General features: G+C 39.8%; 1 protein-coding gene across 33 annotated transcripts in view; it reads right to left on the reverse strand.

The window, feature by feature from the left end:
• Positions 1-25,346, reverse strand: part of EFCAB3 (EF-hand calcium binding domain 3) — a 649,184-nt gene that overhangs the window by 95,693 nt on the left and 528,145 nt on the right. For 31 of the 33 annotated variants that reach the window (XM_070060541.1, XM_070060535.1, XM_070060528.1 and 28 more), the window contains 10 exons: positions 12,695-12,748; positions 11,755-11,859; positions 10,824-10,877; positions 9,659-9,763; positions 8,912-8,965; positions 8,020-8,124; positions 7,219-7,272; positions 6,307-6,411; positions 4,064-4,117; positions 1,513-1,617 (listed from right to left, as the gene is read on the reverse strand). In XM_070060541.1, coding sequence (XP_069916642.1) covers positions 1,513-1,617; positions 4,064-4,117; positions 6,307-6,411; positions 7,219-7,272; positions 8,020-8,124; positions 8,912-8,965; positions 9,659-9,763; positions 10,824-10,877; positions 11,755-11,859; positions 12,695-12,748 — 795 coding nt within the window. Of the gene's footprint in view, positions 1-1,512; positions 1,618-4,063; positions 4,118-6,306; positions 6,412-7,218; positions 7,273-8,019; positions 8,125-8,907; positions 8,966-9,658; positions 9,764-10,823; positions 10,878-11,754; positions 11,860-12,694; positions 12,749-25,346 lie in introns of those variants that run through there. The other 2 variants (XM_070060546.1, XR_011383437.1) reach the window with 2 other exon arrangements.

A 25,346-nucleotide genomic window follows, 5' to 3' on the forward strand; every position in this document is an offset into this window, starting at 1 on the left:
TTTTTGTTTAATAAGGGCTTCCTAGAACTATTGTTTTTTAAAATATTCATTTATTTTTCTTCAATTTTATTTGAAGGCAGAGAGACAGATGGATAGCAGATACTGGTTCACTCTCCAAATACCTGCTACAGCTGGGATTGGCTTAGGTTGAAGCTAAGATCCTGAAATTTGATCAAGGGACAAAGAAGGCTGGGATATATCTGTAAGAGGGCAAATAGAAAAAAAAAACTTCATCATAAATATGTACATACCTAACAATATGGCCTCAAAATTAATACATAAAGCAGCAATTGACCACTACAAGCAGAAACACTTGTATTAGTAATTGTACCCGGAGATTTTTAATAGTCCACTTAGAAACATTAAGGATGCAAACAAAAATAAAAGAAATAACGAGGGGCCAGCATCATGATACAATGAGCTAAGCTGCTGGCTACAATGCTGGCATCCCACATCAGATTGCTGGTTCAAGTCTCGTCTGTTCCGCTTTTGATCCAGCTCCCTGTTAATGTGCTTAGGAAAGCAGCAAAAGATGACCCAATTACTTGGGACCCTGCCCCATGTCAGGGAGACCCAAATAGAGCTCAGGGCTAGCTCAGGGTCCCTGACTTTGTAGACCAACCCCAGACGTTATAGCCATTTGGAGAGTGAACCAGCAGATGGAAGATCTCTCTCTCTCTCTCTCCTCTTCAAATAAATAATTTTCAAAAAAGGCATTAATAGAAGATAAACAGAAGTAATATTAAAAACTTGAACAAAAAATACAATTAATGTTTAAGCACATTTACTAACAAAAATTTTTCACTCTTTTGAACACTCATGGAACAACTCAAAAACCCTCATTTCTCAGGGATCAGCATCACAAAGAATGTAGTCCTTGACAATGATGTAATAAAATTAGAACTTAATAATAAAATAATTATTAAACATTATAATATTTCAAGAGGGAAGACTTCACTAAAATAATTCAGCCAATCATTAAACAAGTAAATAATAACAAACCTTGGGGGCAGAGTGATCAGTATCTAGAGTCTCTATAATGTATTATCTAAAAAGTCTGATTTCCAACCCAAAACCGTGAATATGAAAAGAAATGCCACTGCATCTTCTACACCATGTCAACATAAGATCATACGTGGTTCCCTAAACTTGCCATGGGCAGGTGCACCTCTTGCCTTTTTTATGCTTTCCCTTTTAGTTCTTGTCATCTCCCACTAACAAACTTCAGGCTGATCTGAAATAATATCCACTGTGTGACGTCTTGGTGTATCTAGGCATAGGTTGGTCAATCTCTCCTTTGTACTTTCATAGTAGTATGTATTTATTGATAATATAGCACTTACCATAGTGTATCATATTGCTTATACATGCTGTCCATCTACACATTGAATTCTCTTAGGACAGGTACTTTGTCTTATTCATATTTGTGACTCAGAGCCTGATATAAGTCTAGTACCAATGAAAACCAATAAACATTTATTAGATAAGTGAATAATTAAATTAAATGCTTACAATCAATTGGCAAACTTTTCATTAAGACATTGTTTTCCTTCAGGCGATGTCTTAATCCTATGTTTTTAAGAATGTTTTCCAGGTCCTCATGGTCAATTTCTTTTCCTTAATAAGGAATATAATGGTAAAAAGTCAAATTCCAAATTTAAATAATAATAAATAAAACTAACTATGTTTATGTAGCATAATCCTTAAACACAGCATAAAACGCAACAGAAACAGTGAATGTCATCCACTTAATAGAATTATTAGGGGAATTTCATAAACACAGCTTCTTCCTGGTAAAATAAGCCATTCAGTTTTGGAAACAAGAAACAATACAGCAGAAAGAAAATCATTTGTTTTCAAGACCAATGAGTGAGCTGGTATAAATAATTTTTCCAGCATGTAATATTTGCTCTATGGTTTTATTTTTTCCTGAATTATGACTTTGTTTACAGTGGTCACATTACCTGTATATCTAATTTGCCTTGCCATCTTGCTATTAAAACAGTAGAAACAGAATTTTTATTATTGGGACAGGTATTTGGCACAGCAGATAAGATGCCTCTTTGATACTTGCATCCTATATCAGAGTGCCAAGGTCTAAGTCCTAGCTCTACTTAAAATTCCAGCTTCCTTCTAACAAACACTCTGGGAGGCAGTAGGTGATGGTTCAAGTGTATGTATCCTTGCTACCCGTGTGGGAGACCTAGATTGAGTTCCCGTTTCCTGGTTTCAGCCTGGCTCAATCTCAGCTGTTACAGGCATTTGTGGAGCGTTCTAGGTACAGCAAGATTTGTCTACCCAAAACTCATGCAGCTGTTTAAATTCCGATGTCTGAATGTTAATGGTTGATTGATTAAGGGCAGAGACTTGGGGCCAGCGCTGTGGTGTAGCAGGTAAAGCCACCGCCTGCAGTGCCGGCATCCCATGTGGGTGCCAGTTCAGGACCCTGCTGCTCCTTTTCCAATCCAGCTCTCTTCTCTGGCCTGGGAAAGCAGTAGAAGATGGCCCAAGGCCTTGGGCCCCTGTATCTATGTGGGAGACCTAGAAGAAGCTCCTGGCTCCTGGCTTCAGATCAGCACAGCTCCGGCCATTGTGGCCAGTTGGGGAGTGAACCAGCAGATGGAAAAACTAATTCATTCTCTCTGTCTCTCTCTCTGCCTCTCCTTCTCTCTGTGTAACTCTGACTTTCAAATAAATAAATATTAAAAAAAAAGGGTAGTGACTTGATCTAATGGTGGCACCTGAGAGGTGGGACTTTGGGTCACTGGGGCATGCTCTTGGAAGGTGGTTCTCTTGAGAGGTTTGATTTATTTTGGTTCAAGGTCATACTAGGTTTTCTGTCTCTGCTTCCTGCCTTACAGTGTGATCATTGCCACTGCACCTGCCATAAATAGCCTCCATAAGATGTCAGACTATGGGGTTGCCTGATCCTGTAACCTCAATTGTAAACTGAAATACACCTTTTCTTTCCAAAGAAGCTCCTCTCATGCATTTCAGTTTAAGTAATGAAAAGTGGACTAGGACAGGGAGTGAACAAATGGACGGAAGATCTCTCTGTCTCCATCTCATTTTTTCTGCCTTTCAAATAAAATGAAAATAAATAAATAAAAATAAATTGTATTATTGAAAAATTACAAAGAATATATAGTTTGTTATTTAGGCATTACAGTGTGGCTTTGAAAATAAGATATAGGGGGCCAGTGCTGTAGTGCAGCAGGCTAAACTTCTGCCTGCCATGCCGGCATTCCATATGGGCACCAGTTCATGTGCTGGCTGATGTTCTTTCAATCCAGCTCTCTGAGGTGGCCTGGGAAGGCAGTGGAGGGTGGCCCAGTGCTTGGGCTCCTGAACACACATGGGAGACCAGGAGGAAACACCTGGCTCCTGGCCTCTGATCAGCCCAGCTCTGGCCATTGTGGTCATATGGGGAGTAAACCAGTGGATGAAAGGCCTTTCTGTCTCTTCCTCTCTCTCTCTCTCTCTAATTCTACCTCTCAAATAAATAAATAAAATCTTTTTAAAAAAGCAAGATGGGACCGGCTCCATGGTGCAGTAGGTTAATCCTCCGCCTGAGGCACCAGCATCCCATATAGGCGCTGATTCTAGTCCCGGCTGCCCCTCTTCCAATCCAGCTCTCTGCTATGGCCTGGGAAAGCAGTAGAAGATGGCCCAAGTTCTTGGGGCCCTGCACCCGCATGGGAGACCTGGAAGAAGCTCCTGGCTCCTGGCTTCAGATTGGTGCAGCTCCGGCCATTGCAGCCATCTGGGGAGTGAACCAACGGAAGGAAGACCTTTCTCTCTGTCTCTCCTCACTGTCTGTAGCTCTACCTCTTAAATAAATTAAAAATACATTTTTAAAAAAGTAAGATGTAGGTAACAATTGATTATAATAATAAATAACATTTAATTTAAAAAGTATGGCTTTAGTTGTACACAGATTAATATAATAGCAGGATTAATATGTAAGGGACAGGAGAACAGAAAACACTTCAAAAATAATTTTGCTTGTTAAGCAGTAAGAGATCATTTTTATTATGTCTTCTCATCATTTTTTCTTACTCACCTAAAAATTCATCTACTTCACTCAGAAGTGAATCCATTTGAACTCTTTTCTCATCTATAAGACACAATTTAAATATGGTCTTGTTATGGATTGAATTATGTTGCACCCAGATCCACAAGTTGAAGCTCTAACCTCCAATGTGACTATTTGGAGTAATATTTTTAGAAGGCAATTAAAGTTAAATGAACTTATGAGATGAACCATAATATTATGGTTTTATAAGATGAGGATCTGTGTGTTTTCCTCTCCACCATGTGAGGACATCGTGAGGAGGCCGTGTCTGCCAGTCAGGAAGAGAATCTTACTAGAAACCAAACTGCCCTTGAGCTTGGACTTCCCAGACTTCAGAACTGCGAGAAAACAAACTCTTGTTGTTTAAGCCACCCAGTCTGTGGTTTTCTGTTATAGCAGCAAGCAGAACCCCAATTACATAAATTCTTAAACTGTGAAGTAAAGTGTTAAGGATTTAACATCACCTAGGGTTTTTTCCAGTTAGATATTTTGTTTTCACTGTGCAGAAGCACAGAATTGATAAAAATAATCTAAATATGACAAACGTTATAATATTTAGTCAAATACTCTGTTTTTGTTCCTTACTTATTGATATAGAAGAGAAAAGAAAGGCGAGAAATTGTTTTCATTTTTAAATTCATCAAACGTTTGCTGGATATCTGTTATATGAGAGGCCCTTTCAGTGCTGGGTATATAATAACAGACAACATGAAGTGGCTGTGGCAGCTGTCACTGATGTCAAAGCAATCGCTGGATTATGAAAACCTTCAGGCTCAGCAATACGGCATGTCATTGAAACATGGAAATCTACTTTTTTCTAATTATTTGAAGTATTTTAAATATTTCTCTAGCTGTTCTTTCAATTCTTTTGGTTTATTTCTGTGTCTTTGCCTCTTTAGTTATATTTTTGAAATTCAGTTTTTTTTTAACCTTCACAGAGCAAAACTCTAGTAATATTTACTTTGAGATATTCAGCTGGTCTGCCTTCTAGATAATTTAGGGTGAGGCCATATTCTGATTCCAACAGAAGCTTTTACAAAATCTTACTTGGCTCATGTGTTACACAAAGTTGTGCAAAAAAGAATTAGACTAGGCAATAAATAAGAGACTACTTTCTTGGCAAGCAGAAAGTCTTAGGATTTCAAGCACGACCACATGTTAGATAAGCTTGGGTAAATCGGTAGTTCTGGGTTACATATCAGACTATTAATCTATAGCATTATCTTCAGATACTAAAAATACAGATGTTCAAGAAGAGTTAAACAGTATTCTAATCACATTTTGTTGCGAAGAATCATGTAAAAAGCTGTTAAACCCAAATGAATATATCAATATATATGTTTCTTTTTATTGTAAAGGTTAGCTATTTCAACAAAAATAACTATAGCAAGATTGTTTATGTAAAATGAAGATTTGGGACCAGCATCGTAGCACAGTGGGTTAAGCTGCTGCCTACAATGCTGACATCCCCTACGAGCTACAGTTCAAGTCCTGGCTGCTCCACTTCTGATCCAACTCTCTGCTAATGCACCTGGGGAAGTAACTAAGATGGTCTAAGTTCTTGGGCCCCTGCCACCACGTGGGAGACCAGGATGAAGGTCCTGGCTCTTGGCTTTGGCTGGCCCAGCGCTGATTGTTACAGCCATCTGAGGAGTGAACCAGAGGGTGGAAGATCTCATTCTCTCTGTCTTTCCTTCTATCTCTCTCTCTGTACTCTGCTTAAAATAAAATAAATAAAATAAAAAAGTAAAATAAAGATTTGCGGACTCAACCCCAGACCCACTTGATCACAATCCTGAGAATCTAAAGTTTGAGACCTAGGAATTTATTAAGTATAATTCTTAGATATATGTTATATACATTTTGCTGTTATACAAAGAGCATTTAACAATTTCCACTGTTTTCTTTTATTCTCTTTGTTTAATGCTCTGTGAATTCTTTCATTATTTTATCCTCCCTCCCCTAAAATATGAATTTATTAGAAAACTTATCTACTTAACCCCAACACTGACCATTTTGGTATTTGCTGGCATGGAAACTCTGGTAGCAGAAACATAAGCAAGTGTGGATATTTTATCTAGGGTAATATTAACAGACTATATTTCTCAGTTCTTCAGTAATAGATCTCTATATACTTTTGAACTTTTGCCTGAAATTAACAAATATACTTGAGATGTTTCCACGGAAAAATAAGTTTTTCTTACAGGGTACTCTGTACATGGAATGCTCACCATTAATTGGCAGGTGTTTGCACAGTTCCTCAATTTCTTCTTCTTCAAGTGAGAATCCCATGTTTTCAAGAACATCATCTATTTTATCAACAATAACCTTTCCTCCTTAAGAGGGGATAAGAATAAAAGAAATTTGTATTCATGCCAACAAGAGAAAAAAAATTCTTGCTCGTATCAACCAACAGAAATAGGAAGTAAAAATCAATGACATCATAAAGTTCTTGGATATTAGGAATAGAAAATTTCTCTCTCATCAATGTTCCAGGGAAAACTGTTTTAGCAATTTGTAGGATGAATATACCCAGAAGGAAGACAAGAGTAGGAAAGACTGATGAATTATAGCAAAGAAACAACCAATCCCCAAATTCCTTAACAGTAAATAATATATGAAATTTACTATCTTGACAAAATAGTGTAGCTTATTAGCCCAAATGTGATTGAGAACAAGTAAGAATGCCATTACACAGTTTAAAGAATGCTATAACAAAATTAGTCATCCGGGGCCGGCGCTGGCCTGAAGCGCCGGCATCCTATATGGGCGCCGGTTCTAGTTTCGGCTGCTCTTTTTCTGATCCAGCTCTCTGCTATGGCCTGTGATAGCAGTAGAAGATGGCCCAAGTGCTTGGGCCCCTGCACCCACATGGGAGACCCAGAAGAAGCTCCTGGCTCCTGGCTTTGGATCGGCACAGCTCTAGCCATTACGGCCATCTAGGGAGTGAACCAGTGGATGGAAAACCTCTCTCTCTGTCTCTACCTCTCTCTGTAACTCTTTCAAATAAATAAAATAAAAATAATCTTAATAAAACCCCAAATTATTCATCTGATCCTTGACAGATAAGAGAGGCTTTAGATAAGTAAATGCGAAAGCTTGAAGACATCAGTTTTATCTTTCTCAGTGTGCTTTTCACTTACCTCTGTAAGCTTTCACTCCATCCATCAGCCTATTTTTATACACCTTTCGATTTTCTGTATGATAAAAGTCATTTAGTTAGTAAAAGTCATTCGGCACATATTTATAAATATTGCTTCCCTGAGTCATACCATGGACATGACAACATGCCCTTCTTTCCCCACATTATGAACACTGTGTGATATTAATAGCTCTGTTTTCAAGAAAAATAACACAGATGTGTGTGTATACAATGTCTACATTTGAAGTGAATGTGGCAAAATGTCAAAACATTATTAAGTTTGAACTAAATTTTTTTAAAAAGTGGAAATTTAGAAAGACAGTAAATTTTAACTATTTATAAATTTTACAAATTTTCTTAATTATGATCCAAAAAAGGAAGCAAAGAAATTAATAAGATTCTCAAGGTTAACTATTCATTCTTTCACATCTGATTACTACTAGTAGAACTCTAACATGGTAAAATATAGATGTTTTCCCTTTTTTGAAGTGTATTTTCCTTCCTTTCTACATCTTTTCTGATTATAATCTTTTCTAGTCTTAGTTTTAGGCTTGTTATAGATACTGGTTGGAACATTTATAATGGCTTATTTGTAATATCAATACCCCAGTGAGAACATTATCATTCAAATTAAGATCTAAATAGAAAGGACAGGATATTTTACATCAGAATTGTTTTTTTCTACACAACTTTTCTCTTCATTCTTAGTAGAAGATTAAACATTAATACTTCTGGAATGTTCTGTGTTCAAGTCTGAAGCCCAGGATTCTCTGAAATTGATTGGGATGTCTGAAATGCTCACCGTCCAATGGCAGTGTGTCCAATAGTTCCTGATTTTCCTGATCTGTTAGCTCAATACCTAATTCTTTCAGATAAAGTTGTATGTCACTGGCATCAATCTTCTCACCTTTAGAAAGATGCAACATTGTAAATGATCTTTTTCATATATAATAATTATAAAGAGAATTATAATAAAACAGCAATTTATCAACTGTAAGGTATAATTACAGATCAATAAAGACTTGGTAAGACTTTAATTAAACTGCAGAACATCACAAGAAGGAGCTAAAAATAGGGCATCTTTGCTTTAAGGCTGGTCAAATAATGCATTTATTAAATGCTCTAAAAACAGTATGATAGCCACTCAGCCTATGATAAAATAGACTTCTTAAAAAATGGACACTTCGGGGCTGGCGCTGTGGCCCTGCCCTGACGTGCCAGCATCCCATATGGACTCTGGTTCTCGTCCCGGCTGCTCCTCTTCTGATCCGGCTCTCTGCTGTGGCCTGGGAAAGCAGTAGAGGATGGCCCAAGTGCTTGGGCCCCTGCACCCACGTGGGTACCCGGAGGAAGCTCCTGGCTCCGGTTTTGGATCGGTGCAGCTCTGGCTGTTGCAGCCATCTGGGAAGTGAACCATCGTATGGAAGACCTTTCTCTCTGTCTCTACCTCTCTCTGTAACTCTGTCTTTCAAATAAATAAAATAAATCTTAAAAAAAAAAAAAAACCCAGATACTTCTACTAAAGTAGAGAGTAAAAAATCCATCTATACCCTTAAAAACAAACATCATTGGTGCATTGTTAAGATAAAGTTTGTATGCCATTTGCAGAATACTGGGATATGCAACTAAAATACATGTGCATAAAATAAAGGATCATATTATTTTGTATCTTTTTATCATGACTTCTTACCTACCACAAAATAAGTCGATTATATTCATTAAGGAATTCAGTGAAATCCTTCCATTATCTGAAATACAAAGTACAAATCAGATATAGATATAATTTTTATCTGTATCAAGAATGGAGTTACTTTTTTCCACAACATCTTCTAAGCTGCTATCACCTTCATAGAGGACATCTGTTGATTTTTGAATGTTTTCTGGTATCCTACTACCTTAAAGAATTCTAAAGAGAATGGTTTAGCATGCTAAATTAGTTGTAAGGTTCTTCTCACAAATGGTCATGTTGATCTAAACAATATACCTTTGGTGCTATATGAATTATCTTAACTAGAAATCATTGACCCTCTATCTCAACCATACTCTGACATTCATCTCATATTTGATAAACAAAAACACAAACACAATTGCTTCTATTTATGTATTGTTTGTCAAACAATTCCAAACTCTTTACTTTCTCACTGGGTTTTGTAAATCTCTGACATTTTCCAACATCTGTTTTAGCACCTATTCTATTATTTTCTTCTGAAGTATGTCTTTGCCTTTTCTAGCTAAATCTAAATATATCCATTCTGCTAATATTCCTCTGTCAATTTTGAGTTTAATACTCGGGAGTCATATTTTCATCCCTGAGGATTATAACTCTACAAATTCTTCTTATTCTCTAAATGAAACTGAACATTAGCACTCTCAGAAGTTCCACAAGATGACATTGAAGATTGTTCCGAAAGGAAATGGTAAGTAGTAAATGAAATGCTCACCGTCAATTGTCAAATGGTTCCGTAGATCTTCCATTTCTTTTTCTTCAAGTTCACAGTCCATGTTTTCCAGGATGGTTTCTAATTTATTTTCAAAGACTTTCCCACCTTAAGAAACAGATGAAATAAGAAACATGAAATTATGCCTAAATTTAAAAATTATAGGTATTTCCATGCACCACATCTCAGTGTGAAAAGGAAAAACAAATTTGCAATGCAGACATTCGAAGTCAACATTTATAATTAAAGTGGCAGGGGTCTGAGCAAAAGTGTATCCTTACACATGTCACAAGACACTCTATTAAGTTTTTTGGTAGAATCTGATGTAAAGAAAATTAGCATGGTTTATCATTCATTCTTCATTTATTATTCATAGTGGAGAAATGAGTCAGAAACAATAGCCATAATTATGACTACTACAAAGTTTGAAATCTGTCATTTTAACAATAAATTATCTCTACAAATGAGAGGTTATCTGAGCTTGAGATACAAATCATAATGGAGAATAAAGAGTAATAAATTGACTGTTAAAATAACACAGTGGTTAAGAATTTGGGTTTAAATCCTGCCTATTTCCAAGTTCAAACTGTATGACATTAGGTAAGTGAATCAACATCTCTAACCTGTGAATGGTTATAATAAAAGTAACTACTTGATAGTATTTCTGTGAGATTAAGCAAATTAACAGATATAAGTATTTAGAAGAGTGCTTGATATTATACTCAAGGGAAATTAGCTATTTTGGGGGCCGGTGTTGTATCATAGTTGGTAAAGACACTGCCTGTGATGCCGCCATCCCACATGGGCGCTGGTTCGTGTCCTGGTTGCTCCACTTCCAATCCAGCTGCCTGTTAATGGCCTGGGAAAAGCAGCAAAAGATGGCTCAAGTTTTTGGGCCCTTGCCACCCATGTGAGAGACCTGGATGAAGCTCTTTGCTCCTGGCTTTGGCATGGCCAGCCCTGGCAGTTGTAGTCATCTGGGAAGTGAATGAGTGGGTGGAAAATCTCTCTTTCCCTCTCTACCCATAGCTGTGACTTTCAAATAAATAAAATATTTTTTTAAAATTAGCTGTTTTTACCATTATGTAATGAAAGAAATTTTTCAAAATAAAACAAAAAGCTAATAGATCTCAGTTTTACTGGACTTCTTGCTATGTTTATCACTCACCATGGAAAGTCTTTAAACCACTTAGCAATCGATTCTGATATACCTTTCCATCAGCTGTAAGAGAAAACATAATAACTGATGTTATAGAAAAAATGATACAGAAATTCATTATACGAGTATAGGCTATTATTTTATAAAGATAATAATCTTCTAAAAATTTTATTTAAGATACACAAATTTCATGTATTTCATATATACAGATTCAGGAACATAGTGATACCTCCCACCCTACCCTCCCTTTCACCCATGCTCCCATCATTCTTCCTCCTCCTTTTCCTAGTCTCACTTTTAATTTTTACCAAGATCTATTTTCAGTTTACTTTATTTTCATAAGATTAACCCTTTACTAAATAAAGAGTTCAACAATGACAATAATCTTAAATGATTTGCTTTCTGGATTTATCCAATTTCTTATCCACACATCTTTCTCTTTCTCTTACTTCCTCCCCCTTCCTTTCTATTCCTTAAAGATTAAAATGAAGAAATAAAATTCTAAATTTATCCATTTTACTATGCTGAAACTTTTTATCCTGCCTTTTGGCTCACTTTAATCCTGCTGCTATTACCTAACTTCTCCCTACCACTACTTATTTCTCTATTTGCTTAGGTACTGGTGACATTCTGAATAAAAAATGTTTAATTAATTAAAAAATTAATCAGTAAACTAGCAGTTCATTTATACATTCATTTCTTATTTCCTTAATTTATTGATTAAATTTTAAAGTTTAATCTCAACAGGGTAAGCTCCACCCCCTACTGCAGTCTCTATGATGGCAAGGATTTTTCATCTTATCATCTAAGAAGTACCCAATAAACATGTTGAATACAAATCTATGTGGAATAAATGTTCAATGATTTTCCACCTCCACCAACAATACATACATATAAAACAAGTTCCCTTGCAGGCCAAAACTCTATAAGAAATGCTCACAAGTAATTGGCAGTGTTTTTAGCAGCTTCCAGTGTTCCTTAGGTGTGAGTTCTATCCCTATGTTTTTCAAAACACCACCTACTTCACTGGAATTGATCTTGGGTCCTTTGAAAAGATGAAAATGATGATGAGTGAGCATGTTAAGAACAAAATGATTTAAAACTCTATCATGTAAGTTTAACTGCAGGATTAAATGGTCAAAATGCTGAGTAGTCAAGGCTCTTAAGGGGCTGGCAGAAATACTGATAGAAAATTTCCTAATTTTAGAGAGAAAAACAGCTATTGAATGCTCTAATAACAATTGGATAAATCAACATTATGAAGTGGGGCTGCTTAAAGGTCTGGAGTGACTACTGTATAAATGACTATTTCAATAACTCTGTAAAGACAGCATCCATATTACTTTTTATCTGCTTATGTGATAAGGTGAATTTTTCCTAAAAAATACCAATTACTGTGGTAAGATATGTTTTTTGTCTGTTTAAACAATGGAAAAGTGGTGTGCATTGCAGAAAAAGTAACAGAGAAAATACAGGGTACTTAACTAAGACCTAATAATTTAGTAGTTTTGTCAAAAAGTATACAACCAAAAACTAATTGGATCATTGGATAAGCTATACCATTGCTATGAGGGTACTTTTAAGGGTAAGGCTAGACCACACTTATACCACAATGTTGCCCTAGATTCTCAGTGGTCCTCACTCCTGTACTGGTTTCTGGCCTCAATGGGGGACTAAGAATGCCTACCACCTCCTTTAATGGAGAAATGGAATTAAAAGATAGTGTGAATTCTCCCTAAATCTTTTGAAGTCCCCTCATATACCAAGAAGCCTAATATGTCTAAGTAAGTATAAAAGGAATTAGAATATTAAAAAGTGTAACAGAAAAAGTATTAGAATACTGCTATTTCTAATAATTTCCCTCTAAACCTTTCACTCACCTGTAAATAACTTTGCATTTTCTACCATCTTACTCAGTTCAACAGTATTTTCATCTGTAAGATAAGGTACAAATGAGATCAAGCCATAATAATGGCTCAGAAATTATGCTCTAAGGAACCTACATCGTGGAACATAACACCAAAATACAGTTTACTCTGATTTGTTTTTATAAATTCATCCATTTTCATTCCAAAATAAGCATGAAATTGAAGAAAGAAGGTCTAAATATAATTATAAAGCAGAGAAGAATAAATTACAGAAGAATAATATACAGGATTCTATACACAATGGTACTAGGAAGCTTTACCTGAAAGGTCATACTAAGGGGCACTGCTTTAACTCACAGGGAAATACTAAGTATCAGAATTTGCCCATTACCATAGCTTTCTAGCTCATCCTGATGATATTAAAAGAAATCTTCAAAACTAGGTATGGGCTGAGCACCCACCCTGTTGACTGACATCGTAAAGGTTGCCTCCATGGTCTACTTTGAGACCAGGAGAAAGAGGAGCAAGCTAGCAGCAGGAGCAATGTAAGGCTAGGCAGCAGGTCAACTAATGGCTGCTTTATGTGGTGATCTGCTGTCAAGGAGACCCATCGAGGTCAGTCCACCCCCAAATAGCACCTTTTTTTGATACGAAGAGCCAGGGCATTGGGCAAGCAGCTGTCGTGAAAGAAACTGGCTTCGGCCAGCTCTGTCAAGTACAAGGCCACCAGAAATGGAAGTGCCCTGGGGGGTTGAAGGACTCCTGAGTTAGAATTGCAGACCCTGTGGGCTCCAAGCTAAAAAGCCCTTCGCTCTGCCCAGCTTCCAACACTAACCCTTGCTATTGAGGGGATGGCCTAGGGTCAATGAAAACGTAAATTTCCATTCAGAGGCTATTTTGTACTAGCTTCCTGTTCAGCTCTCCTCTTAGTCCAGCTCTCCTCCTAGTCCAGCCATGTAAATGGGAGTCAACAGGGTGCCTTCCTTAAGGAGGTTCACACCTCCCTTGTAATGTCTCTTATAGCACCCCATGGATAGGTCTGGAGCTCACACATACCTGGCCAGCCCTTAAAGTCTATCCAATGTACGTTTCTCCGAAGGGAGGGGAGAACTTCCACTTTGCTATGACAAATACTGACAGAGTTTGTGGATTCAAAAGGCTTCCATAGCCTACCTAGGCAGCTTAAGTCAAGAGCCTCGGGTGATCACTGACATCATATGTAAGAGTGTTAATTGCTAAATTAACAACAGGAGTCACTGTGCACTAACTTCCATGCAGGACCTCTGTCCTCAAAGAGTTGTATTATGAAAGCTAATAGTAAAACTTTTTCTCAAAAATTTACTTCATTTTAGTGTATCAAGTAGAGGATATTCTTATGTCTCATAAGTTTTAGATAAGCCTAAGTGCCCAATGTCATTGCATGTTTCCTTAGGTGCCTTTTTTTTTTTTTTTTTTTTTTTACAGGCAGAGTGGACAGTGAGAGAGAGAGAGACAGAGAGAAAGGTCTTCCTTTTGCCGTTGGTTCACCCTCCAATGGCCTCCGAGGCCGGTGCGCTGATCCAAAGGCAGGAGCCAGGTGCTTTTCCTGGTCTCCCATGGGGTGCAGGGCCCAAGCACTTGGGCCATCCTCTACTGCACTCCCTGGCCACAGCAGAGAGCTGGCCTGGAAGAGGGGCAACTGGGACAGAATTCAGTGCCCCGACCGGGACTAGAACCCGGTGTGCCGGCGCCGCAAGGTAGGTGGAGGATTAGCCTAGTGAGCCGCAGCGCCGGCCCCCTTAAGTGCTTCTTCCATCAATTAATGATAAACTTGTTCTCAAAGAAAAAAAAAAGTATATTATGGAAAAAATTAAAAGAAAAATAAGAAAGGAAGTAGGAGGAAGAGGGAGAAGGAGAAAGGGGGGGAGGATAGGGTGGGAAGTGTCATTATGTTCTTTTTTTTTTTTTTTTTTGACAGGTAGAGAGATAGACAGTGAGAGAGAGACAGAAAGGTCTTCCTTCCGCTGGTTCACTCCCCAAATGGCAGCTACGGCCAGTGCTGTGCCAATCTGAAGCCAGGAGCCAGGTGCTTCCTCCTGGTCTCCCATGTGGGTACAGGAGCCCAAGCACTTGGGCCATCCTCCACTGCCCTCCCAGACCACAGCAGAGAGCTGGACTGGAAGAGGAGCAACCAGGACTAGAACTGGTGCCCATAAGGGATGCTGGCGCCGCAGACAGAGGATTAGCCAAGTGAGCCACAGCACTGGCCCCGTGTCATTGTGTTCTTAAAACTGTATGTATGAGATACATGAAATTTGTTCCATTTATATAGATTAAAAAATTTAATAAAAAAGCCTATTAAAATATTATTAAGCCTAGAAAGCCCCTCTTTGCCATTAAATGAGTTAAAAAAAAAAACTCATTTAGGGCTTAGAGTAACAGCTAACTTGGACAGTTCTCCTATTTGGAAAGGTCATCACAGAGGACTTAAGGGATCTATCTCTTGAGGGGGTGCAGAATAATCCAGTTTGCATATGGTTTATTAGTCTGTTTCCCTCCCAACCCCAGACTCTGGCCTTGTGCATTAGCTAACACCCTTAACTTCCCAGCAGAATGTAGCTACCAGGCATCCAGGGAAAAAGTATAGCTAGTCTGCCAGAAAGTTAATTATTTAACCCTTATCCTCCCCCCTGGGGAATGAAAACCAGCCCCAAATAGGATACAGGCCATGCAACAAATTCCTACTTCTGCAAACTTAAGACAGTACCAGCATTTCCCTAACTGGTTAGAATTCCTAGACACAGAGAAAAGGCAAAGTTCCTAAATCAGGCCCTCAACAGTGAGCCAAAGCAGAGCCCCCTCCTTTTGGAAAACAAAACACAGCCTTCATCTGTTAAAAGGCTGCCATGACTAGGGCCCCCATAATAGGATTACCAAACCCAGTCCTTCAAAACAAGCAGGCCCTAAAAATGCTAACTGCTGCCCAAGAAAGTGCTCCCAAACTAGATCAAACTAGATGGGTGAAAATCATGTCCATACTTTCTTGGATGAGGCCAGTCAACCCCAGGACCAGGTCAAGCAGGGATGGAATATCTGGTCTAACATCTGGTCATGGAAATTCTGGTCATTGCCCCTCCTTGGTGACAGAGCTTCCACACGCTTTCCTCTTCTCTTTAGACTACAAGGTTTTAATGCCCTTGTTTTGTCTCTAACAGAACACAAGCCATCCAGCTTCAGCTGCTTCTGAGACAGGCTTCCAGCCTATACCATCCGACAAGATGAAAAGTCCTCTAGACCAAGCATGACAATCTTTTTCAAGGCTACTCTCAAACACCATAGGGCAGGTAACAAGGGAAAAATACCCATAACCACTTCTATACCCATTTTTCAGCTGTGAAGAAATTATAGGGGGCTGGCGCTGTGGTGCAGTAGTAGACTAAGCTTCTGCCTGTAGTGCCAGAATCCCATATGGGTGCCAGTTCTAGTCCTGATGCTCCTCTTTCAGTCCGGCTCTCTGCTGTGGCTTGGCAAAGCAGCAGAAGATGGCCCAAACTCTTAGACCCCTGCATCAGCGTGGGAGACCTGGAAGAAGCTTCTGGCTCCTGGCTTTGGGTTGGCTCAGCTCTGGCTGTTGCAGCCATCTGGGGAGTGAACCAGCGGATGGAAGACCTTTCTGTCTCTCCCTCTCACTGTCTTTAACTCAAATAAATAAATAAAATCTTAAAAAAAAGAAACTATAGAAGATGGACCTCCATCCATTCTATCCCCATAAGATAATGGGATTTTCTCTTTTGGAGGGGAATGTTAGAAAGTTAGAAATTAGCCCATCAGTGGAGGATGGCCCAAGTGCTTGGGCCCTGCACCCGCATGGGAGACCAGGAAGAAGCACCTGGCTCCTGGCTTTGGATTGGCATAGCGCTGGCCGTGGCAGCCATTTGGGGGGTGAACAAACGGAAGGAAGACCTTTCTCTCTCTCTCTCTCTCACTGTCTAACTCTGTCAAATAAAAGAAAGAAAGAAAGAAAGAAAGAAAGAAAGAAAGAGAGAGAGAGAGAGAGAGAGAAACCAGCCTATGTGTAGGAGAGGGGCCTAAGGAGAACAAATTGCTCTGGAGAGCTATCCAACAGCTTCATGAGCAGCCCAGTATTTTACACTGCAAAGCCCTGCCCAGACATGATGACTTTCAGGTGGTCTCAGCCCTTCCCCCGAGGGAAGCTCCCCAGAATTCTCTCTCCTCTGTACTACGTGGGGTATTTGGCCTGATAACACTGAGCAATCACACCATCACATTCTTCCTCCAAGACAAGCGCCCTAGGCTCCCACGCGCAGCACCAGAACCTGGGGAGGAATTTTCCTAATTTATACTCAGCAAACCCTTTGTCAAGGAGGGGAAGGAGAAACAGCGGGAAGAACTGGACCCCTTTCCCATATAAGCCCCAGTCTGAACACATGGCTCTCACTCAGCTCTCAGCTCTCTACTGAGCCGACTGCCTGGCCTGCCAGGTATCTTCTCCCTATTTAACCTTGCTTTCCCCAGTCTGAGTACTCTCTCTCAGATTTGGTCCCATCCATTCTGATGGATGCCTTACCCCTTGCTACTTTGCTACATTGTTTACCATTGGGGGGATGAGGTGGGCATTGCTTGATCTCCTTTCCATTTGGCCTGTTCCACATTAGAATCTGGGAGTAGTCCTGTTTGAGCACTTTACTACTAAGGATTTAAAAGCAATACGCAGGCGGAGCCAAGATGGCGGAATAGTGAGGGCGCGCACCGATAGTCCGGGAAAATTTAGTTTAATAAAAGGGGAGTTACGGTAGCCTCAGAAAAAAGAACCAGGAAAATATTGCAGAGGAAACTCTTCTGGATCCAGTGGCCGTGAATCGGAGGACCTACTGGGAGAACAAGGTCCCCCACCGCGCGGAAGCCGAGCCGCGGGACCGAGCCGCGGGACAGAGCTGCGCAAGCTGCAGGGTCTGCGCACCAGTGCTCGAAGGGGAGTGCGTGCCACACAGACAACAGCGGGGGACACTTGGGACGTCCAGGGCTCCGAGTCCACACATCGGCGCTGGAAGGGGAGCGGACCTGCGTGGAGAGCGTGGGAGCCCACAGTTCGGGACACCAGCGGCAGACTCAACACACCAGCGCTGGAACGCGAGGTGAGCCGAACCTCAATAACCCGAGACACCGGCAGGCAAGCGGAGAGAGGAGACTAGAGCGAATGACCCCCGGGGTGGGGGGGGACTTCACCAAGCTAACTGGAAGAGAGAGAGAGGAAAAAAAAAAAGGTGACTGGTACGGACACGGGTTTCTCTCTCTCCGCTCACCTCTCAAGGGCGAGCAAGACAAAGAGCAGGCGCCATCTTGGACATACGTCATAAGCAGAGCGACCTCAGGTCTGCAGCGGCCCTGAGCCTAGCAGAAAAACCTGACTCTGGGCGGGGCGAATTAACAGGAGATTAGGACCTAGTAAATTTGTGGTGCTACTGAACTGAGACTGTGAAAAAAGAGACGGTGGGGGAGAGAACTCACAGAATTCACATGAGCACTCTCCAGAGACGCTACAATTCCGTAACTTTGGCAACCCAGTGGGAGGCTGAAGGAGAATTTGAGCCCACTCTGAGGGCCGAACAGATTCCCTGTGGGGATCTTGGGAAAGAGCTTCCGATCTCTGGCTCCTGCGGGTATATCATTTGCCTGCTAACTTCCTCCAACTTCGTTCAGCTGTGCAGAATAACTTCCCTTTTGAATCAAAAAAAAAAAAGAGAGAGAGAGAGTGAGAGAGAGAGGTTTACCACGCCTAACCTGGGAGTGTCACCTTTGGCACACCAAACAGAGCTCTCAGGCCACACCCATCTCAAGCCCTAAGGCTCCATCAAAAACAGATAGTCCACTTAATCTAGAGTCATAGTATAACAAGAAAAAGCACCACAGTGAAGAAACCAAATATCTCCAATATGCCAAATAACAAACGCAAAAACCAAGGTAATAAAAACAAGGAAGTCACCATGAAGCCCTCAAATGAAAAAGACACCCCAATTCAAGATTATGAGGATGATGACATAGAAGAAATGCAAGAAGCAGATCTCAAAAAATTGATAAGAACATTAAGAAGTTCTCAAAAACAAATTCTTGAACTACAGAAATCCTTAATGGACAAGATAGAAAATCTCTCTCGTGAAAATGAAATATTAAGGAGGAATCAAAATGAAACGAAACAACTAGTACAACAGGAAACTGGGATAGTGACTGAAGTGAAGAATTCAATAGATCAAATGAAAAACAAAATAGAGAGCCTTACAAACAGAATGGGAGAAGCAGAAGAGAGAATATCGGACTTAGAAGACAGAGAACAGGAAAGGATACAGTCAAACCAAAGAAAAGACGAGGAAATTAGAAATCTAAAACATATTGTCGGGAATCTTCAGGATACTATTAAAAAACCCAACATTCGGGTTCTAGGAGTTCCTGAAGGCATGGAGAGGGAGAAAGGATTAGAAGGCCTTTTTAGTGAGATATTAGCAGAAAATTTCCCAGGTTTGGAGAAGGACAGAGAAATCCTAGTACAGGAAGCTCACAGAACCCCTAATAAACACGACCAAAAGAGATCCTCACCACGACACGTTGTAATTAAACTCTCCACAGTGAAACATAAAGAAAAGATCCTAAAATGTGCAAGAGAGAACGTCAGATTACTCTCAGAGGATCTCCAATCAGACTCACAGCTGACTTCTCATCAGAAACTCTACAAGCTAGGAGGGAATGGCGAGATATAGCCCAGGTACTAAGAGAGAAAAACTGCCAGCCCAGAATATTATATCCTGCAAAGCTCTCATTTGTGAATGAAGGTGAAATAAAGACTTTTCATAGCAAACAGAAATTGAAAGACTTTGTTGCCACTCGTCCAGCCCTGCAAAAGATGCTTAAAGATGTGTTACACACAGAAACAAAGAAACACGGTCTTCAATATGAAAGAAGGTAAAGGAAGGAAACCAAGGAAGGAAAGCTCACAGCAAAAGATCACAGAGAATTCAAAGCATATATTAGAACTTATCTTTGGCAAATGGCAGGGCAAAGTTACCACTTATCATTAGTCACATTGAACGTGAATGGCCTGAACTGTCCAGTTAAAAGACACTGATTGACTGATTGGGTTAAGGAACAAAACCCATCTATTTGCTGCTTACAAGAAACACATCTTTCCAACAAAGATCCATACAAACTGAAAGTGAAAGGCTGGAAAAAGATATACCATGCCAACAGAAATGAAAAAAGAGCGGGCGTAGCCATCTTAATATCAGACACCATAACTTTACCACAAAAACCGTTAAGAGAGACAAAGAGGGACACTACATAATGATTAAGGGATCAATTCAACAGGAAGATATAACAATTATCAATGTATATGCACCTAACTACAGGGCACTGGTTTATCTAAAAGATTTGTTAACGGACTTAAAGGGAGACTTAGACCCCAATACAATAGTACTGGGGGACTTCAATACTCCACTCTCAGAAATAGACAGATCAATAGGACAGAAGATCAACAAGGATACAGTAGATTTAAACGACACTATAGCCCAAATGGATCTAACAGATATATACAGAACTTTCAATCCTACAGCTAAAGATTTTACATTCTTCTCAGCAGTACATGGAACCTTCTCTAGGATTGACCACATACTAGGCCATAAAGCAAGTCTCAGCAAATTCAAAAGAATTAGAATCATACCATGCAGCTTCTCAGACCATAAAGGAATGAAGTTGGAAATTAGCAACTCAGGAATCCCTAGAGCATACGCAAACACATGGAGATTGAACAACATGCTCCTGAATGAACAATGGGTCATAGAAGAAATCAAAAGAGAAATCAAAAACTTTCTGGAAGTAAATGAGGATAACAGCACAACATACCAAAACTTATGGGATGCAGCAAAAGCAGTGTTAAGAGGGAAGTTTATATCAATAGGTGCCTACATCAAGAAATTGGAAAGGCACCAAATAGATGAGCTTTCAAATCACCTCAAGGATCTAGAAAACCTACAGCAAACCAGACCCAAATCTAGTAGGAGAAGAGAAATAATTAAAATCAGAGAAGAAATCAACAGGATTGAATCAAGAAAAACATTACAAAAAATCAGCCAAACGAGGAGCTGGTTTTTTGAAAAAATAAACAAAATTGACACCCCATTGGCCCAACTAACTAAAAAAAGAAGAGAAAAGACCCAAATCAATAAAATCAGAGATGAAAAAGGAAAGGTAACAACAGACACCACAGAAATAAAAAGAATCATCAGAAATTACTACAAGGACTTGTATGCCAGCAAACAGGGAAACCTATCAGAAATGGATAGATTCCTGGACACATGCAAACTACCTAAATTGAACCAGGAAGACATCGAAAACCTAAACAGACCCATAACTGAGACAGAAATTGAAACAGTAATAAGGCCCTCCCAACAAAGAAAAGCCCAGGACCAGATGGATTCACTGCTGAATTCTACCAGACATTTAAAGAAGAACTAACTCCAATCCTTCTCCAACTATTCAGAACAATCAAAGAAGAGGGAATCCTCCCAAATTCTTTCTATGAAGCCAGCATCACCTTAATTCCTAAGCCGGAAAGAGATGCAGCATTGAAAGAGAATTACAGACCAATATCCCTGATGAACATAGATGCAAAAATCCTCAATAAAATTCTGGCCAATAGAATGCAACAACACATCAGAAAGATCATCCACCCAGACCAAGTGGGATTTATCCCTGGTATGCAGGGATGGTTTAATGTGCGCAAGACAATCAATATGATACACCACATTAACAGACTGCAGAAGAAAAACCATATGATTATCTCAATAGATGCTGAGAAAGCATTTGATAAAATACAACACCCGTTCATGATGAAAACTCTAAGCAAACTGGGTTTGGAAGGAACATTCCTCAATACAATCAAAGCAATATATGAAAAACCCACAGCCAACATCCTATTGAATGGGGAAAAGTTGGAAGTATTTCCACTGAGATCTGGTACCAGACAGGGATGTCCACTCTCACCACTGCTATTCAATATAGTTCTGGAGGTTCTAGCTGCCGCTCCTCCGCACGCGGAGGAGCCGCACCGGACCAGGCGCTTGTTGTTCCCTTTTTTTACAAGTCCTTTCTATAGTAAAGTAAGAATAAGTAAACAGCAAACTCCCAAAGCAAGAATGAGTAGAGAGAAATGAGAAAGAACGAAGTAACGAACTTCCCCGCGAACTCTCCAACGCACTCTCCAACCAACCCACACCACCATGCCGTCTCTCTCCTCCTATATAGTCCTCCTCCGCCAATCCCAACTCGGCTGCCCACACGCCGAGCACGCCGCTCTCCTCCAATCAGGAGCGGCTCCTGCAGCTTGTCAAGTTGGTGAGAGGCAGCTGGGTAGAAGCTGTTTACTCCTCTCCCAGCGCCATATTGTGGGAGAGCAGATGCATAGAATAAGTCTTAATTCCAGTAACAGTCTAGTCCGAGTTGCTCCCCACACTAGCCAGAGCTATTAGGCAAGAAAAAGAAATTAAAGGGATACAAATTGGGAAGGAAGAACTCAAACTATCCCTCTTTGCAGATGACATGATTCTTTATTTAGGGGACCCAAAGAACTCTACTAAGAGACTATTGGAACTCATAGAAGAGTTTGGCAAAGTGGCAGGGTATAAAATCAATGCACAAAAATCAACAGCCTTTGTATACACAGACAATGCCATGGCTGAGGAAGAACTTCTAAGATCAATCCCATTCACAATAGCTACAAAAACAATCAAATACCTTGGAATAAACTTAACCAAGGACGTTAAAGATCTCTACGATGAAAATTACAAAACCTTAAAGAAAGAAATAGAAGAGGATACCAAAAAATGGAAAAATCTTCCATGCTCATGGATTGGAAGAATCAACATCATCAAAATGTCCATTCTCCCAAAAGCAATTTACAGATTCAATGCAATACCAATCAAGATACCGAAGACCTTCTTCTCAGATCTGGAAAAATTGGTGCTGAAATTTATATGGAGGCACAAGAGACCTCGAATAGCTAAAGCAATCTTGTACAACAAAAACAAAGCCGGAGGCATCACAATACCAGATTTCAGGACATACTACAGGGCAGTTGTAATCAAAACAGCATGGTACTGGTACAGAAACAGATGGATAGACCAATGGAACAGAATTGAAACACCAGAAATCAACCCATACATCTACAGCCAACTTATATTTGATCAAGGATCTAAAACTAATTCCTGGAGCAAGGACAGTCTATTCAATAAATGGTGCTGGGAAAACTGGATTTCCACATGCAGAAGCATGAAGCAAGACCCCTACCTTACACCTTACACAAAAATCCACTCAACATGGATTAAAGACCTAAATCTACGACCTGACACCATCAAGTTACTAGAGAACATTGGAGAAACCCTTCAAGATATTGGCACAGGCAAAGAGTTTCTGGAAAAGACCCAGGAGGCACAGGCAGTCAAAGCCAAAATTAACTATTGGGATTGCATCAAATTGAGAAGTTTCTGTACTGCAAAAGAAACAGTCAGGAGAGTGAAGAGACAACCGACAGAATGGGAAAAAATATTTGCAAACTATGCAACAGATAAAGGGTTAATAACCAGAATCTACAAAGAGATCAAGAAACTCCACAAAAACAAAACCAACAACCCACTCAAGAGATGGGCCAAGGACCTCAATAGACATTTTTCAAAAGAGGAAATCCAAATGGCCAACAGGCACATGAAAAAATGTTCAAGGTCATTAGCAATCAGGGAAATGCAAATCAAAACCACAATGAGGTTCCACCTCACCCCGGTTAGAATGGCTCACATTCAGAAATCTACCAACAACAGATGCTGGCGAGGATGTGGAGAAAAAGGGACACTAACCCACTGTTGGTGGGAATGCAAACTGGTCAAGCCACTATGGAAGTCAGTCTGGAGATCCCTCAGAAACCTGAAGATAACCCTACCGTTCGACCCAGCCATCCCGCTCCTTGGAATTTACCCAAAGGAATTTAAATTGGCAAACAAAAAAGCGGTCTGCACCCTAATGTTTATTGCAGCTCAATTCACAATAGCTAAGACCTGGAACCAACCTAAATGCCCATCAACAGTAGACTGGATAAAGAAATTATGGGATATGTACTCTTTAGAATACTATACCGCAGTAAGAAACAACGAAATCCAGTCATTTGCAACAAAATGGAGGAAACTGGAACACATCATGCTGAGTGAAATAAGCCAGTCCCAAAGGGACAAATATCATATGTTCTCCCTGATCGGTGACAACTGACTGAACACCAAAAAGGAAACCTGTTGAAGTGGAATGGACACTATGGGAAACGGTGACTTGATCAGCATAGCCCTGACTGTTAATGAACAACTTAATACATTATCCCTCTTAGTAGTTTTTTTGTCTGTTCTGCTTAATATGACTGGTTTAATTCTGTAATTAATACACAGTTATTCTTAAGTGTTGAAATTTAACTGAAATGTGATCCCTGTTAAACATAAGAGTAGGAATAAGAGAGGGAAGAGATATATAATTTGGGACATGCTCAAGCTGACTTGCCCCAAATGGTAGAGTTAGAAACATACCAGGGGACTCCAATTTAATCCCATCAAGGTGGCATGTACCAATGCCATCTCACTATTCCAAGTGATCAATTTCAGTTCACAATTGATCATAATGAAAGGACTAAGTGTCAAAGGGAGCACATAAACAAATCTAGTACCTGCTAACACTAACCGATAGAATAAATAAAGGGGAGAGTGATCCAACATGGGAAGTGAGATACTCAGCAGACTCATAGAATGGCAGATGTCCTAAATAGCACTCTGGCCTCAGAATAAGCCCTAAAGGCATTCGGATCTGGCTGAAAAGCCCATGAGAGTATTTCAGGCATGGAAAGCCAAGACACTCTGGCAAAAGATCTCTGTGAGTGAGATCTCAGTGGAAAGAACAGGTCTTCAAAGAAGGAGGTACCTTTCTCTGAAGGGAGGAGAGAACCTCCACTTTGACTATGACCTTGTCTAAACAAGATAAGAATCGGAGAACTCAGAGGGCTTCCATAGCCTTGGAAACTCATGACTGGAGCATAGGGAGATTACTGATGCCATAGACAGGAGTGTCAATTGGTAAAGTCAACAACAGGAGTCACTGTGCACTTACTCCTCATGTAGGATCTCTGTCCTTAATGTGCTGTGCATTGAAATTTAATGCTATAACGAGTACTCAAACAATATATTTCACTTTGTGTTTCTATGGGGGTGTAAACTGTTGAAATCTTTACTTAATGCATACTAAACTGATCCTCTGCAAAAAAAAAAAAATTATCAACTCCCAACTTGACTCTCACTGGGATTAAACATGACAATAGGTCTGATCTGATTTCATCATCATTTAAAAAAAATCATCTATTATTCCTCACTTTATGTTTCTGTGTGGGAGCAAACTGTTGAAATCCTTACTTAATGTATACTAAGCTGATCTTCTGTATATTAAGATTATCGAAAATGAATCTTGATGTGAATGGAAGGGGAGAGGGAGTGGGAAAGGGGAGGGCTGTGGGTGGGAGGGACGGTATGGGGGGGAAGCCATTGTAATCCATAAATCGTATTTTGGAAATTTATATTCATTAAATAAAAGTTTAAAA

Source organism: Oryctolagus cuniculus, chromosome 17 (assembly GCF_964237555.1).
Source record: "Oryctolagus cuniculus chromosome 17, mOryCun1.1, whole genome shotgun sequence".
Lineage (NCBI taxonomy): Eukaryota > Metazoa > Chordata > Mammalia > Lagomorpha > Leporidae > Oryctolagus > Oryctolagus cuniculus.